Raw genomic sequence first — 12,515 nt, forward strand, 5'->3', positions numbered from 1 at the left:
CATCTGTCTCTGCCATGTCTCTGTATGTTCTTTAGACAGCATTCAAAAATAGAGAGATGAAAGATTAAAAAATAGGGATTTAGTAATCATGAGATGCAGCGTTTATCGAGCTTTTCGTTACGGAATAAGGTTTTATGATTTATGGTAGGTTTGAGGCAAGTTTATTTATTTTTGCATTTTTTAGCAATGCTGAACAGCACATACCGGGCGATAACATGGAATCAAAATTTACAGTAATTATGTTTTTAATAAATGCCCCTGCTCTTATTGTCACATTCTTATCCTATGAAGCCACTTCCCTCTTCTGGTGATGTCATCAAGGCCACAAAGATGCGGAAAAATTTAAATGAAGTAATTATATCATCAACTGCAATCAAATCCCTATGGTTCAGTCAAGCGCCGTCTTATATAAATGACTGTTTAGAAATTTGTGATTTTTCTAATGTTGAAAGAAGTGCTGATTTATTGCTTGGGCAAAAATGTAGTAAAAATAATATTAATTAAATTTATGTCATTCAAAATTTAATTTTTCTTGTCTTAGCGCAGCTGAACATTCTGCAGCAATTACTCTTCAGCGCCACATTATCCATCAGAAATCATTTTAATAATGCGCTTAAGAAACATTTCTTTTTATTATGAATGTTAAAAACAATTAAGCTGAAATGAAATTATGTTCAATATAAATGTCCTTACTGATCAGTGCTGAATAAAAGTATTCATTTGCTTTCGATCAGTAGTATAATTTGAAAATATTGTTTTATTGATTGGTAGTGCAGTTGCAGAATATCACTTTATATTTCCCATTTTCCCACATTTATTCCGATGTTTACACAGCCATTGTGGTCAAGGCATACTCTTTCATTTCCTTTAACTGTATTTGGAAAGTAATTAGATCAGAATATGAGCAAATTTTGGATTATTCATGGGCGTGTAAATACAGTCAGTGTGTTGATGGAATATGTTGTTCTGTATCTCATTAGAGAGTCCAAATAACAGCTTGGATTATTAGAGGCCGTGACTCTGCCAGCGTGAGGAGTGCAGCCGTGGGTACAACCTACAGTCAGCCATGGTGTCATCTCTCTCACACACACACACACACACACACAGATGAGTCAGTATTGCAAGATCACAGAAGGGCTGGAGGTGGTGGCTTGGCTCTCGTCACACACTCTCACGTCCATCAGCCAGAGAGACTCATCTCATCTACGTCACTGTAAACACCAGCTTGGAGGTCAGCGGCTAGTTAATGCAGATTCCCTATCATTTCAATTCTCGTTTTTTTTCCTCCTCAGACGTTCACACAGAAGCGGTTCAGGCAGCACTAGCCAAACACAAGGAGAGGAAGATGGCCGTCCCCATGCCGTCCAAACGCCGTTCTCTAGTGGTACAGACCTCTATGGATGCCTACACCCCCCCAGGTGAGCTTCACACCTGATTCTAAATCATCTTTCATTTAAAGTCAGCATGAAATCAAAAATAAATTCTTTTTACATTCTTAAAAGGAGAGTTCATCCAAAAAAGAAATTTCTGTGATCGATTACTGATTTATTTGTTGGTCCAAATTTTTTAAGACTTTTAAAAAAGGCTTTATTTCTTGTCCAAAACACAAAAGAAGAAATTTATAATAACGTCTCTGTCTCTGAAAAGTTAATGGGGTATAATAATTTAATAAAAAAATTACTTATTTTACATTCATGTAAGTTAATATATTTGTGTATTTAAAAAAATAATAATAATAATAATTATATAAGTTGTTTTAATTGTTAATTTTTCTTGTTCTTTTCATGACCCTATTTTTCTTTGGAAATGCATATTGCGTATTATTATATTGAAGAGTTTTATTCTGGAATCTTTCTAATGGGTTGAAAGTCCCTTTTCATGTTGACTTTAATTGCACTTGTCCACCTTCTGGGCTGAGTGTTGAGTGGGTCTGAGTGACTCTCACTAGGCCTCTCCCCCCTCTCCTCTCTGCCCCCCCTGACAGACACCTCGTCCGGTTCGGAGGAGGAGGGCGGCCAGGGTGAGGGTACCCCCACCTCCAGCCAGGGCAGCGTCAGCATGGAGCACTGGATCAGCCGGGCCATCCACCAGGGTTCCACCACCTCCTCCTCCTCATCGTCGACGCAGAGTGGGGGCAGCGGAGCCGCCGGGCGCCTGGCTGACGTCCTGGCTCAAACACATGTTGGCAAATCAGGTAACGCCCCCCTCAACATGCCCCGCCTCCACATCTATCCCTCAGCCAGTCACTCCCACACTTCCTGCCATGCTTCTAAACCCGCCTCCCTTGCCTATGCGTGCTGTCCGCCGCTTCTTTTGCTCCTTATTGTATATCTGTGCTGTTGTTGATCTACGCTAGCAGTCATCAACATGATTCTCTGCTATATTTCTCTAAAATTGTGTCTATCCAGAGGAAGTAATCAGTATTGTTTGTCTGTGGACTCCTATAGGTGCACTATTCAACAGTAAGGTATACCAATTTTTGGTCCAGATGATGAAACGATAATTTAGTTGATGTTGTGATTTCTATTTATTTGTGTCACCAAAGTCTTAGCAGATTAAGTCATAATGAGTTCAATCGTATGCCACTTTAAGCATTTGTTGTTTGGCTAAAGTGTGTTAAATTTAGCCATCATGGATGTATAATTTTTACCTCCAAATTATTATGGAAATATAAATAAAAACAAATAACTGTAAATTAGTATTTTTGAAAATTATAAATTATAATTAATTTTTTTAATTTTTTAGGTATTTTAAATGTTTATTTATATTTTATATTTATTTATTAAATATTATTTTGATTTCAATTTCACATTCAATAAAAATATAAATACATTTATATATTTAAATACATTTAAATACAGTTTCTGACCCAAATAAAGCCCTGCTACTAAATATAGATAATTATCTAGATAATTCTAATATCTAATATTAATGTCCTTATTAGTTCATTTTGCACCCAGTAATGTTTTTTTGTGAAACTTTACATTTAATAAAAAAGTCTAAATATATTTAATTATATATAATATGTAATAAAATACAGACAGGGCGAGTACAGATTTACTGGTATGAAAATATCCTTGTTTTTGGGCCCTGAGGTAACAATTCATTCAACACGGTGCCAATTACATCTCCCGGTTTTGTCTGTTTAAAGTAGTCCTGACTAGCCAGTGCTGCACAGATGGTAAATCTATCCATCCAACTGATTTTAAATGTAAACAGAGAACGCAGCAGGAAGAGGAAAGAGTTCAACTGCCACTTTCCCCTCCTCCACTCAGAAGCCATAGAAAGAAAGACGCCTCATTTTCAAAAACCTCACGAACCCTCTGTATCCAGAGGGCTTGAAGTTGTAGACTGTGGCTAAGTGATGAGCTGGGGTGTTTTAATAGAGCTATGATGTTATGTAGGAGTGCCCTGTGGAGCAGTTTAATGTCTGAAGAAAGGAACTCATCTCCTTCACACTGTCCTGTTACCTCTCCCCCTTCATATTCCTTTTTTATTTCCCCTCACGATTTGGTTGTCTCATCGTTTTACCTCAGTTTCCCTTTCCTGTATCGACTTTCCTTCTTGCTCTGTGTTTCAAATCACTCTATCCTCTTTTCCTTCCACCATTTTGTTTCTTCTTAAGGGCATTTTACACGGTGCACTGTAGGCGCAATATTTTACGACTTTACAAGCTCTATTCCATTCAGTTTACACAAGCTCTAACAAAAGTTGCCTGCTACTGATTTAGCTCAATGCTAGCAAGTAAAAACATCTCAAAATGGATCAGTTACTGTAAATTATATTCTGTGTTGCTTCTAAGTTGTAGATAATTACACAGTCTTGCTAAAAATCTTTTTTTAAGGCCCATTCGCATCAAGAACGATAACTATAAATATAACTATATTAGCGTTCTCAATGGTCACATCTCCTGATTTAATCATTAATCAACTAGAATAAAAGAATTTTTCTATAGGTCTCTACAGGTCGACTTAGAATTGGGATGATTATTAAACCTTTAGATTTACAGTTATCATTACAGTTATCGTTTTATGGTTTTACCAGCAAAAAAGTGCATAAAACCCATCTACAAAAGACCAGCTGTAGACCAGCAAACCAATGTAGGCTCTTTTTGTTCAGCAGGAAACCAAATAACAAAATAAAATGGCATTTGTTTCATGAAATAGGCTAACCATGAATAGAAATAAATGTGATTGGTGGGCAGGCATTTGCTGTGTCTGAAAGCACTCATTTTTTTACTCGTTCACATTGCGTGGGCAGCAGGGAGCGATTTTAGACACATCAACTCTGAAAGTGACAAAAAAACATAAAAACGAAACAAATTTTGATTGGTTTGAGAATAATGACACACAGAATATTCTGATTGGTCAATGACACATATAATCTTGGCGAGCTTTCAGTGCCGCCCCCAACAAAAAACTGGGAACTCGTGATTACCGTGTAAAAGAGCCTTTCGATTCTCTCCCTCACTTCCTTTTCGTCCTCCCACATGATAATGTTGTTGTACCATCTAAAAGCAGACAACCAACCTCGAGAGTCAGTTGTGTTCAGAGCTCTCAGAACAGTGTTAGAGCATATTTAGTAACGCAGCATTTTTAAACCCATTGGACCAAGAACAAGTTTTGCAAGCGCTTCCCAGGTTGTCGCTTTTGTCCCATATTTGTCTCGTACTGTTGGGAGAAACATGGCAGTGTGGGTGCTCCTTTAGGAACGCTCAATCATTCCCACCTCCTCTGTCCCCCCCTCCCCTTCCATGCAAGATATCCAGAGTCCTCGGGACTCTGTTGGGAACATGGCACCGTCCATGCTCGGCTCATCAGCCCCCGTCCCTCCTGCCCCATCCATACCTGCGGTCAGCGAGGAAGCGGACGGCTCTAAGGTTCTGGTTCTCCCCCTTCCTCCCTTCCCCATCCAGGGCCGATCGCTCACCTCTCGTTGAAGAGGAAAACTATGCTTGGCGTAGCAGAGAACGGAAACTCGCTGCGGCGCTCCTGTGAGTTCGGATCTGATCTTCTCTGGCCACCGCCCTTGGAGTCCGAGGGTCAGTATATCAGCCCCTCAAATGCACACACACACTTCCCCCAATCATCCGATCATCTAGAACCTCTCTATGTCCTCCGTGTAGTTCTCTCTGGAGTCTGGGGGACGACGGGCCCCTCGGTGTGTTTGTGTTTGGAGTCGTGTGCTGTAAATTTTTATGACCTGATGTGTCTGAACGTCAGTTCTGCTTTGTATGTACGAATAAACTCACTGACAGCAGTTCTGTTGTTTTTGAGAATCAGTCTATTTGTGAGTAGTGACTGTGTACCTTGTGTTTTTTTTCTAAATATTTTTGGTTTTTTAATTACATTTTAAAATGTGAAATACTGTTTTCAGGCTTCCAGTCTGCTTTTAGATGTCCATTCTTTGTCGCTATGTGCTTATTGTTGTTGTTCTTTCCTGATCTTGTGTTTTTTTTAATGTACTTCACTTGAAAAAAAATTCTGCCATTATTTACCCTTTATGTCGTTCTAAAACAATTTGACTTTCTTTCTTCCACGGAAGACAAAATAAGACATTTTAAAGAATGTTCACGCTGCTAATCTTAAATGCTAATCTTATAGTATAATATAAGATTAGCATTTATATACTATAAGATAGTATATGTCTTTTGAAGACATCTGATAAATTTATGTGAGGAACAGACTTCAGAATTCAATAATAATTAAATAATCTAATAATAAAAAAAACATACATTTAATTTTATTCTATAATAAAAGAGCAGCCTTTTCCATAGATAAAGTACATTTTACTGGTTTGGAATGACATGACGGTGAGTGAATAATGGCAAAATGATCTTTTCTTTGTGCACTATTGCTAAAACTCCCAGTGTGTTGTCACTATCTGTGTATTTATCTGTTACATTTGCATGATTATTTGTTTAAATGTTATAAATTGCATTTGCATTTGAAATGTGTACTGATTAACCAGTGTATAACCGTTGTGATTATTTTTACATTGAAACATATGACAGTACAGTCCTGACTACTATTCAAAGGTTTGGGGTCAGTAAGATTAATGAATTCATTTATTTTGTAAAGAAAGATATATATGTATACAACAAGGATACATTAATTGAATTAAAAGTGACAGTAAATTCATTAAATTCCTCGGGACTCTGTTGGGAACATGGCACCATGCTCGGCTCATCAGCCCTCGTCCCTCCTGCCCCATCCACCTGCGGTCAGCGAGGTTCTGGTTCTCCCCCTTCCTCCCTTCCCCATTCAGTAAATTAATTAAATTCAGCTTTGCATCACTGGAACACATTTTCAGATTCAACTTTTTATTGAAATAGAAGTTATTTGTAATGTAATAATTGAGCACAATATTACTGTATTTTTGATTAAATAAATGCAGCCTTGGTTTACATATTTAAAAAATATAACAAATTGGTATTTTGATAAACTGCTCATGTTGTTTAGAATACTCTATTTGTAGGCTATGTTCTGAACATTAATTGTTTACATTTTAGTAGAATGATAAATTGACTAATATTTCTCATCCATCCCTCCAGACTAGAAGGGTTGTGTTTGTCTGGGGTTTTCTTGTCTCCGTGACGCAGATTTGCCAGAAGGTTCCCTCACGTGACGCAAGACGTCATTTTTATTTGTCCTCCTACGAGCACCTCTGGGCTTTGAGGAAACTCCTTTTCCAGCACATTAGTGTCCGTGTCACTGAAGAGCAGGGGGGTGGGGTGAAGAGAGAGAGAAAGGGAGGGTGAAAGAGGGAGAGAGTTTGGATGTGGGTTATTTTCAGCCTGTTACGTAAGCACTCTAGCTGCTGGGTGTTTTCTCGTACACTCATCACTGATTATAGAGGCAGGGAGGCCAGTGATGAAGCAGGAGACAAGGTGGAATACAAGGCAGGAAGGTCGAATATAAGGCACGGAGAGGGAGTCAGGAGACAGGAGATTAGAGCTGGCGATCGATTTCCCAAGTTCGATTCAGATTCACAAGGCTCTCATGGCATTTCGATTTAATTCTGATTTGATTAGATTCCAGTTCATTTATTTTCCTTTACATGTTAGACTAGTAGATTGTCATTTTGAACTCTTCTTCAAAAGAACCGGCTCAGAAGAGTCATGAATCATGATTTATGTTGTTGATTCAAGAGTCGTGAATCATGAATCAATCCCCACTGGTCACACTGCTTGTGTTCAATTTACTAAAAGCAACCAGCGTGTGTTCTGTAGCGTAGGCCGTGCTGTTTGTTGTTGATTCATTAAAAAGTAAAGACTCACAAGATTCATTTGTTTGAGAACTGAGCCACAAAAAGAGCTCTTTAGAGTAATTTGTTTGTGAATTCCCTAGACTTTTTGATTTGCTTAAAACATCACATCAGTCCTTAAGGAGATGGGGGAGAGTAGAAGCAGTCCTGATGGTGGGTGAACGCAAAGTCCAGGGGTCGTACCCTTCCTTAGTCATGTTCTCTATCACAGTCCCATTCTGTGCTTGGCACGTTTCCTCACACAGGAGGCATCACGCTTACTCGGATTCACTCTGTCGCTACTAGTGACAGCTTGACTTATCTCTCATATATATGACTAATACTTCGATTTATATTTATACAGAATAATACTAATAATATTTATTTATAAAGTCAGTCAGAAACAAACTGATTTATGAAGAAATAGAGCTATAAATTAACTTTGATTCTCTACTGATAAGCACTAAAATACACCACTCTATCTACTTATGAAATTAATGTATCATGTCAGTCAGATGCGAACTCAGGGTCTGCGTAACACTTTATTACATTGAAAACCATCTGTGCTGAACCAAAGCTAAACAACCTAAAAGCCTCGGATGGAGTCGTCCTTGATCACAATGGACATTTCTGATGAGGCCGTTTTGGGTGTTTTATAGTGGAGGAGGAATAGCACCGCCTCATTGGCATTCTCCTCATTCCTGGTGTCGAAATTACACCAGGACGGTTATTTCTCTCTGAATGGCTCAGTTGGAGCACGGGATATAATGGAAAGAAACTTGTGACACTTTATGAGCTTTTAGTGAAAGGCTCACCCATTGACATCTGCAGTTTAAAATTGTTCAAAAAAGGTAAATGACATTTATTTACTCAAACGTAAGACCGCACAAACTCTGTAGGGATTTCATAATGGTAATATGTGGTGGCCAAGGGCACTGAATGTGAAAGAGACATTTCAGAAGCGAGCTGAGGGGAATGAGAAAGAGGCCACAGACAGCTGAGAATTTATGATCGGAAGGGGAGGGTGAACAGTGAGAGAGAAGCCCAGCGGACTCACCGAGTGGAAGTAAAAGGGACTGTAATTAAGGAAAGGATGAAAAAGCTCTCCTCTGTGTCTCTTACGTTCCATCCATCTCTTTCTTCGCGACATGTGCATGTTTCCTCAAAATCACTTCCTGTCTACCTCCAACCCTCTTACTTTTAATCATAAACAATGTGCCAAGTATGTCAGGGTTCTGTGTCAGAGCCAGGTAGGATTGAAATCCTGTTAGAACAACAAACCACTTGGTTTAAAGGCTGTTCCAAATTGAACCAGATGTACATTTTTGGAACATAATAGCTGGTCCAAAGTGGTAATTAGCTGCAACAGAAGTCATCGATTGGTTTATGGTTGATTCAAGATGGTCATGGACTGGTTAAGTCGGTTATTTTGTGTCTTATATTGATGGACCGCTTATGACCAGCTTGAACCAGCCATGAATTTTTTAGAACAAGGTAGCTGGCTTGAAGCTTGGTTAAAAGCTGCAACAGACAAGTTACCAGTTGGTTTCTAGGGGTCTCAGGTAAGTCAGTGGCTGGTCAGGCTGGATATTTACTGTATAGTATAGGTTGATGAGCCAGTGATAACGTGATCAAGTTGGTTAAGATTCTCCAAGTTGGTCATTAAGCTGCTTATAGTACAGGATGTTTAAGATAGTCATTGTCCGGTCAATGGCCAACGCAGGTTGATTGGTTATTTACTGTATGATGTAGATTGGTCAACTAGCTGCAGCATTTCGGTTACCAGTAGGTTCATAGATGGTTAAAGCTGGTCATTAGTTGGTTATGCGCTGTCTAATATAGATTGATCAGCCACTGATCAACCTGAAACATCTGTACATTTTTGGAACATGATTCTTTGTTTAAAACTGGTCCAAGTCTGATATTAACTGTATAATATAGACAATGACCAATTTGCTAACTTTTTTGAACACGATAGCTAGTTTAAAGCTGGTCCAAGTTGGTCATTAGCTACATATAGGTTAATCTAAATTAATCGAATTTCTTTGTTATTTGCTGGATAATATAGATTGGTCAGCCTACGGTGACCAACTTGAAATGGCTATACATTTTTGGAACATAATAGCTAATTTACAGCTGGTCAAAGTTGGACCAACCAACCAATTACCAGTTGGGTTATTGGTGATTCAGTTTGGTCATTGGTTGGTCAAGCTGGATATGCTCTGTATAATATGGATTGATCAGCTGATGACTAATTTGATGAACCAGCCATACATTTTCTGGAACATGATAGCTGATTGGAAGCTGGTCCACGTTGCTCTGTATGTATAACAAATAAGTTTCTATATGGCAGCTGGTTCAAGTTGGTGACTTTATTTATTTTTTACTTTTATGCATATTATAAAATGAATAAAGTAATTGGTCTTGGTATACGCTAGCTTTTCTTAAAACCACTTGAGCTGGACTTTCTCATCCTGCATTTTGATTCCTCCTCATCTTCTCAAACCCAGAAAATCACTCAGCCCCTCCGGACGTCACCACCTACACCTCCGAACATCCTGTTCAGGTGGAGAGGCCACAGGTGTCCACCGTACCCCGGACCACACCCAAATATGGCAACGCCGAACTCATGGAGACCGGAGATGGTGAGGGCACGAGATATGTGTGTGAAAGAAAAGGAGTGATGTTTTAGAGACAGTAATGACGTTGTCATTACAAAAATCACAATGAGCTATGAAAGATTTACATGAACCATTTTCCTCAATCATTTTGACAGCCCATGTAGCATTTCTCTTCCACCCTAACATTATTTGTTTTGGCAGATGGTTTTATACAAAGCAACTTGGGGTTAAGGACACAATGGTGGAGGCTAGTCTGAGTGCTGCAAAAGTACTATAAATTGTTAGTTCATGATACTGAAAGCATTATAGTATGTGCACCTAAAAATTAGAGTGTTGTAAACTAAAACTACAATTGTTTTCTGCAATAGAGGTAAAGAATAGAATATATATATAAAGGAAAAATAACCCAAAACAAATTCTTTAATTCTATAACAGAAAGTAATACAAAAAGAACACTTGTTGATATTTAATCCATGTATGTTATTAAATTGCTGAGGCTTTATATATGGTGTTGTAGGGGTTGATTTATGTAAGCCCTGGAGATGATAGACACAGTTTGTGAAATCTGCTCCGATGGATCCTCTGTTATGAAGCTGTGATTGAGGGCATTGATCTCTCACTTATATCATTACTCTTTAATTTGATCTCTTGGGGACGCCCCTGAAGGCTGCGTCTGTCAGAGGCATTAATCAATAATGTTTGTAAAATTGATTTGTTTGGGGTAAGATGAAAATTGAGGTGTTGGAATACGGAAGTAAACACAACAGCGGGGAGTTAAACGTTTTCATTGCGCACATTCAGCCATCCATCTAATCTGTTTTTGGCCAGTCCTTTAAAATCAGACATCCTTGTGTGTGTGTGTTTAGGTAGATTCAGTATGAATGATAATGTTTGAGTTTTTGTTCATTAACACTTGTGTGTCGTCCTTAGGCGTCCCAGTTAGCAGCCGTGTTTCAGCTAAAATTCAGCAACTTGTAAACACACTAAAGCAGCCCAGACGACCTCCACTTCGAGAGTTTTTTGTTGATGATTTTGAAGAGCTCCTAGAAGGTAAGTGTTTGTCTAATTTTTTTGGAGTTTTTCTCTAGAGATTTTCTTACAAACAAACAGAGACATACACAATATCTGATTTGCAAACAAATTCTTTTGAGTCTGTTCTTTTGAATGATTTGGTTGAATCAATTGAAGCTGCATTTAATTAAACGTCTCTACCACAAAAGCAGCGGTGATGAATGATGATTTAATTTAACCGATGATTCAACAATTAAAACAAACCAAATTCAACAAAAACAAATGTTCGAATGATTTTTTGGCCCCCTGAATGACCATGTTTTGCCTTTTCTGTTTTCAGTCCAGCAGCCTGACCCTAACCAGCCACGGCCGGAGGGCTCTCAGATGGTCGCCATTCGAGGGGAGCCGCTGGGAGTGGTCACTAATTGGCCACCATCTTTAGAAGCTGCACTGCAACGTTGGGGGACCATCTCGCCCAAAGCGCCCTGCCTGACCACCATGGACACCAACGGCAAACCCCTCTACGTCCTTACTTATGGTAAAATAAACAATTTTTAACTACAGCCATAAATATAATAAAAATCTGCATACAATCATACTGGAACAGAATAATTTGCAAAAACAGATTTTTTTCATAGCAATTCTTAGAAATCGAGTTTTTTCATTGTGTATTCCAGTTAATCAAAATCAAACTGCAGTTGTTGTTTTTTTGGATTAAAAAATAACAAAAAAAAAAGCCCAGCTAACTAACATGATAAAACACGCTAACAATAAAAAGCATCAGTTTTGAAAATGAAAAACTTTATCTGTTTTTACAAATAAACCCTTCGTATGTTTTTGTGTTTTTAATAAACTGTCTCATACTTCATATTTTTATTAAGTGTATTAATAGCAGACCACATAGTCTGATCCAATGACCAAAAAAGTATTTGGACACTTAACTCCTGCTTAATTAACGAGTGTCTTATTTTTATTCTTTTATTTCTTTTATTAATTTATTATTATATCTAATATATTTGTTTTTTTATGTTATATTATTCTATTTTATTATAAAATGGAATTTATTTTCAAGTCGTTTTTTATTGTTTTATATCGTTAAAACAAATATTTATTTATCAAACATTTCACAAAAGCATAGTTTCAAATTAAAAGTGAAGTTAGGTGCAGAAAATCTTAATTTGTTTGCATATGTAAATTGTTTTGATATATTTACTTTTCTTTTTTAAGTGTAACCAAGAAGTGTCCAAATGTTTCTGTGGTCACCAAATATACCGAAATATATAATACATCTTGTGCTAACAGAAATAACCACGTCTCTTTGTTTATTTATGCTTAGTCATGAGAAGGAGGTAATTATAGGACTTGTTTTGTTTAGTGTGTGTGTGTGTGTGTGTGTGTGTGTGTGTGTGTGTGTGAGAGAGAGAGATTCTCAGCTGATTTTACTCAATGAGGATCCTGCCAGCAGCACATCATGGGTGAGAGGGTGAGGAAGGGATTGCAGTGTGTGTGTGTCTGTAATGGATTGGTATTCTTTTGGTTTTCTTTTTTTTTCTAAAAATTAAAATGATCATCAAGCCACCTGAGCTTAATGATTTCTCTGTCTCTATCTCTCTCTCACACACACACACACACACACAC

At 37.9% G+C, this 12,515-nt stretch overlaps 1 protein-coding gene across 1 annotated transcript in view; it reads left to right on the plus strand.

Moving 5' to 3' along the window:
• The window catches only part of dip2ca (disco-interacting protein 2 homolog Ca), a 93,310-nt gene that overhangs the window by 48,937 nt on the left and 31,858 nt on the right, over positions 1 to 12,515 (plus strand). The window contains 6 exon segments of the mRNA XM_043226721.1: positions 1,293 to 1,418; positions 1,985 to 2,194; positions 4,916 to 5,041; positions 9,756 to 9,890; positions 10,797 to 10,916; positions 11,218 to 11,415. Of these exon segments, the coding sequence (XP_043082656.1) occupies positions 1,293 to 1,418; positions 1,985 to 2,194; positions 4,916 to 5,041; positions 9,756 to 9,890; positions 10,797 to 10,916; positions 11,218 to 11,415 (915 nt within the window).

This window comes from Puntigrus tetrazona, chromosome 24, assembly GCF_018831695.1.
Source record: "Puntigrus tetrazona isolate hp1 chromosome 24, ASM1883169v1, whole genome shotgun sequence".
Classification (NCBI taxonomy): domain Eukaryota; kingdom Metazoa; phylum Chordata; class Actinopteri; order Cypriniformes; family Cyprinidae; genus Puntigrus; species Puntigrus tetrazona.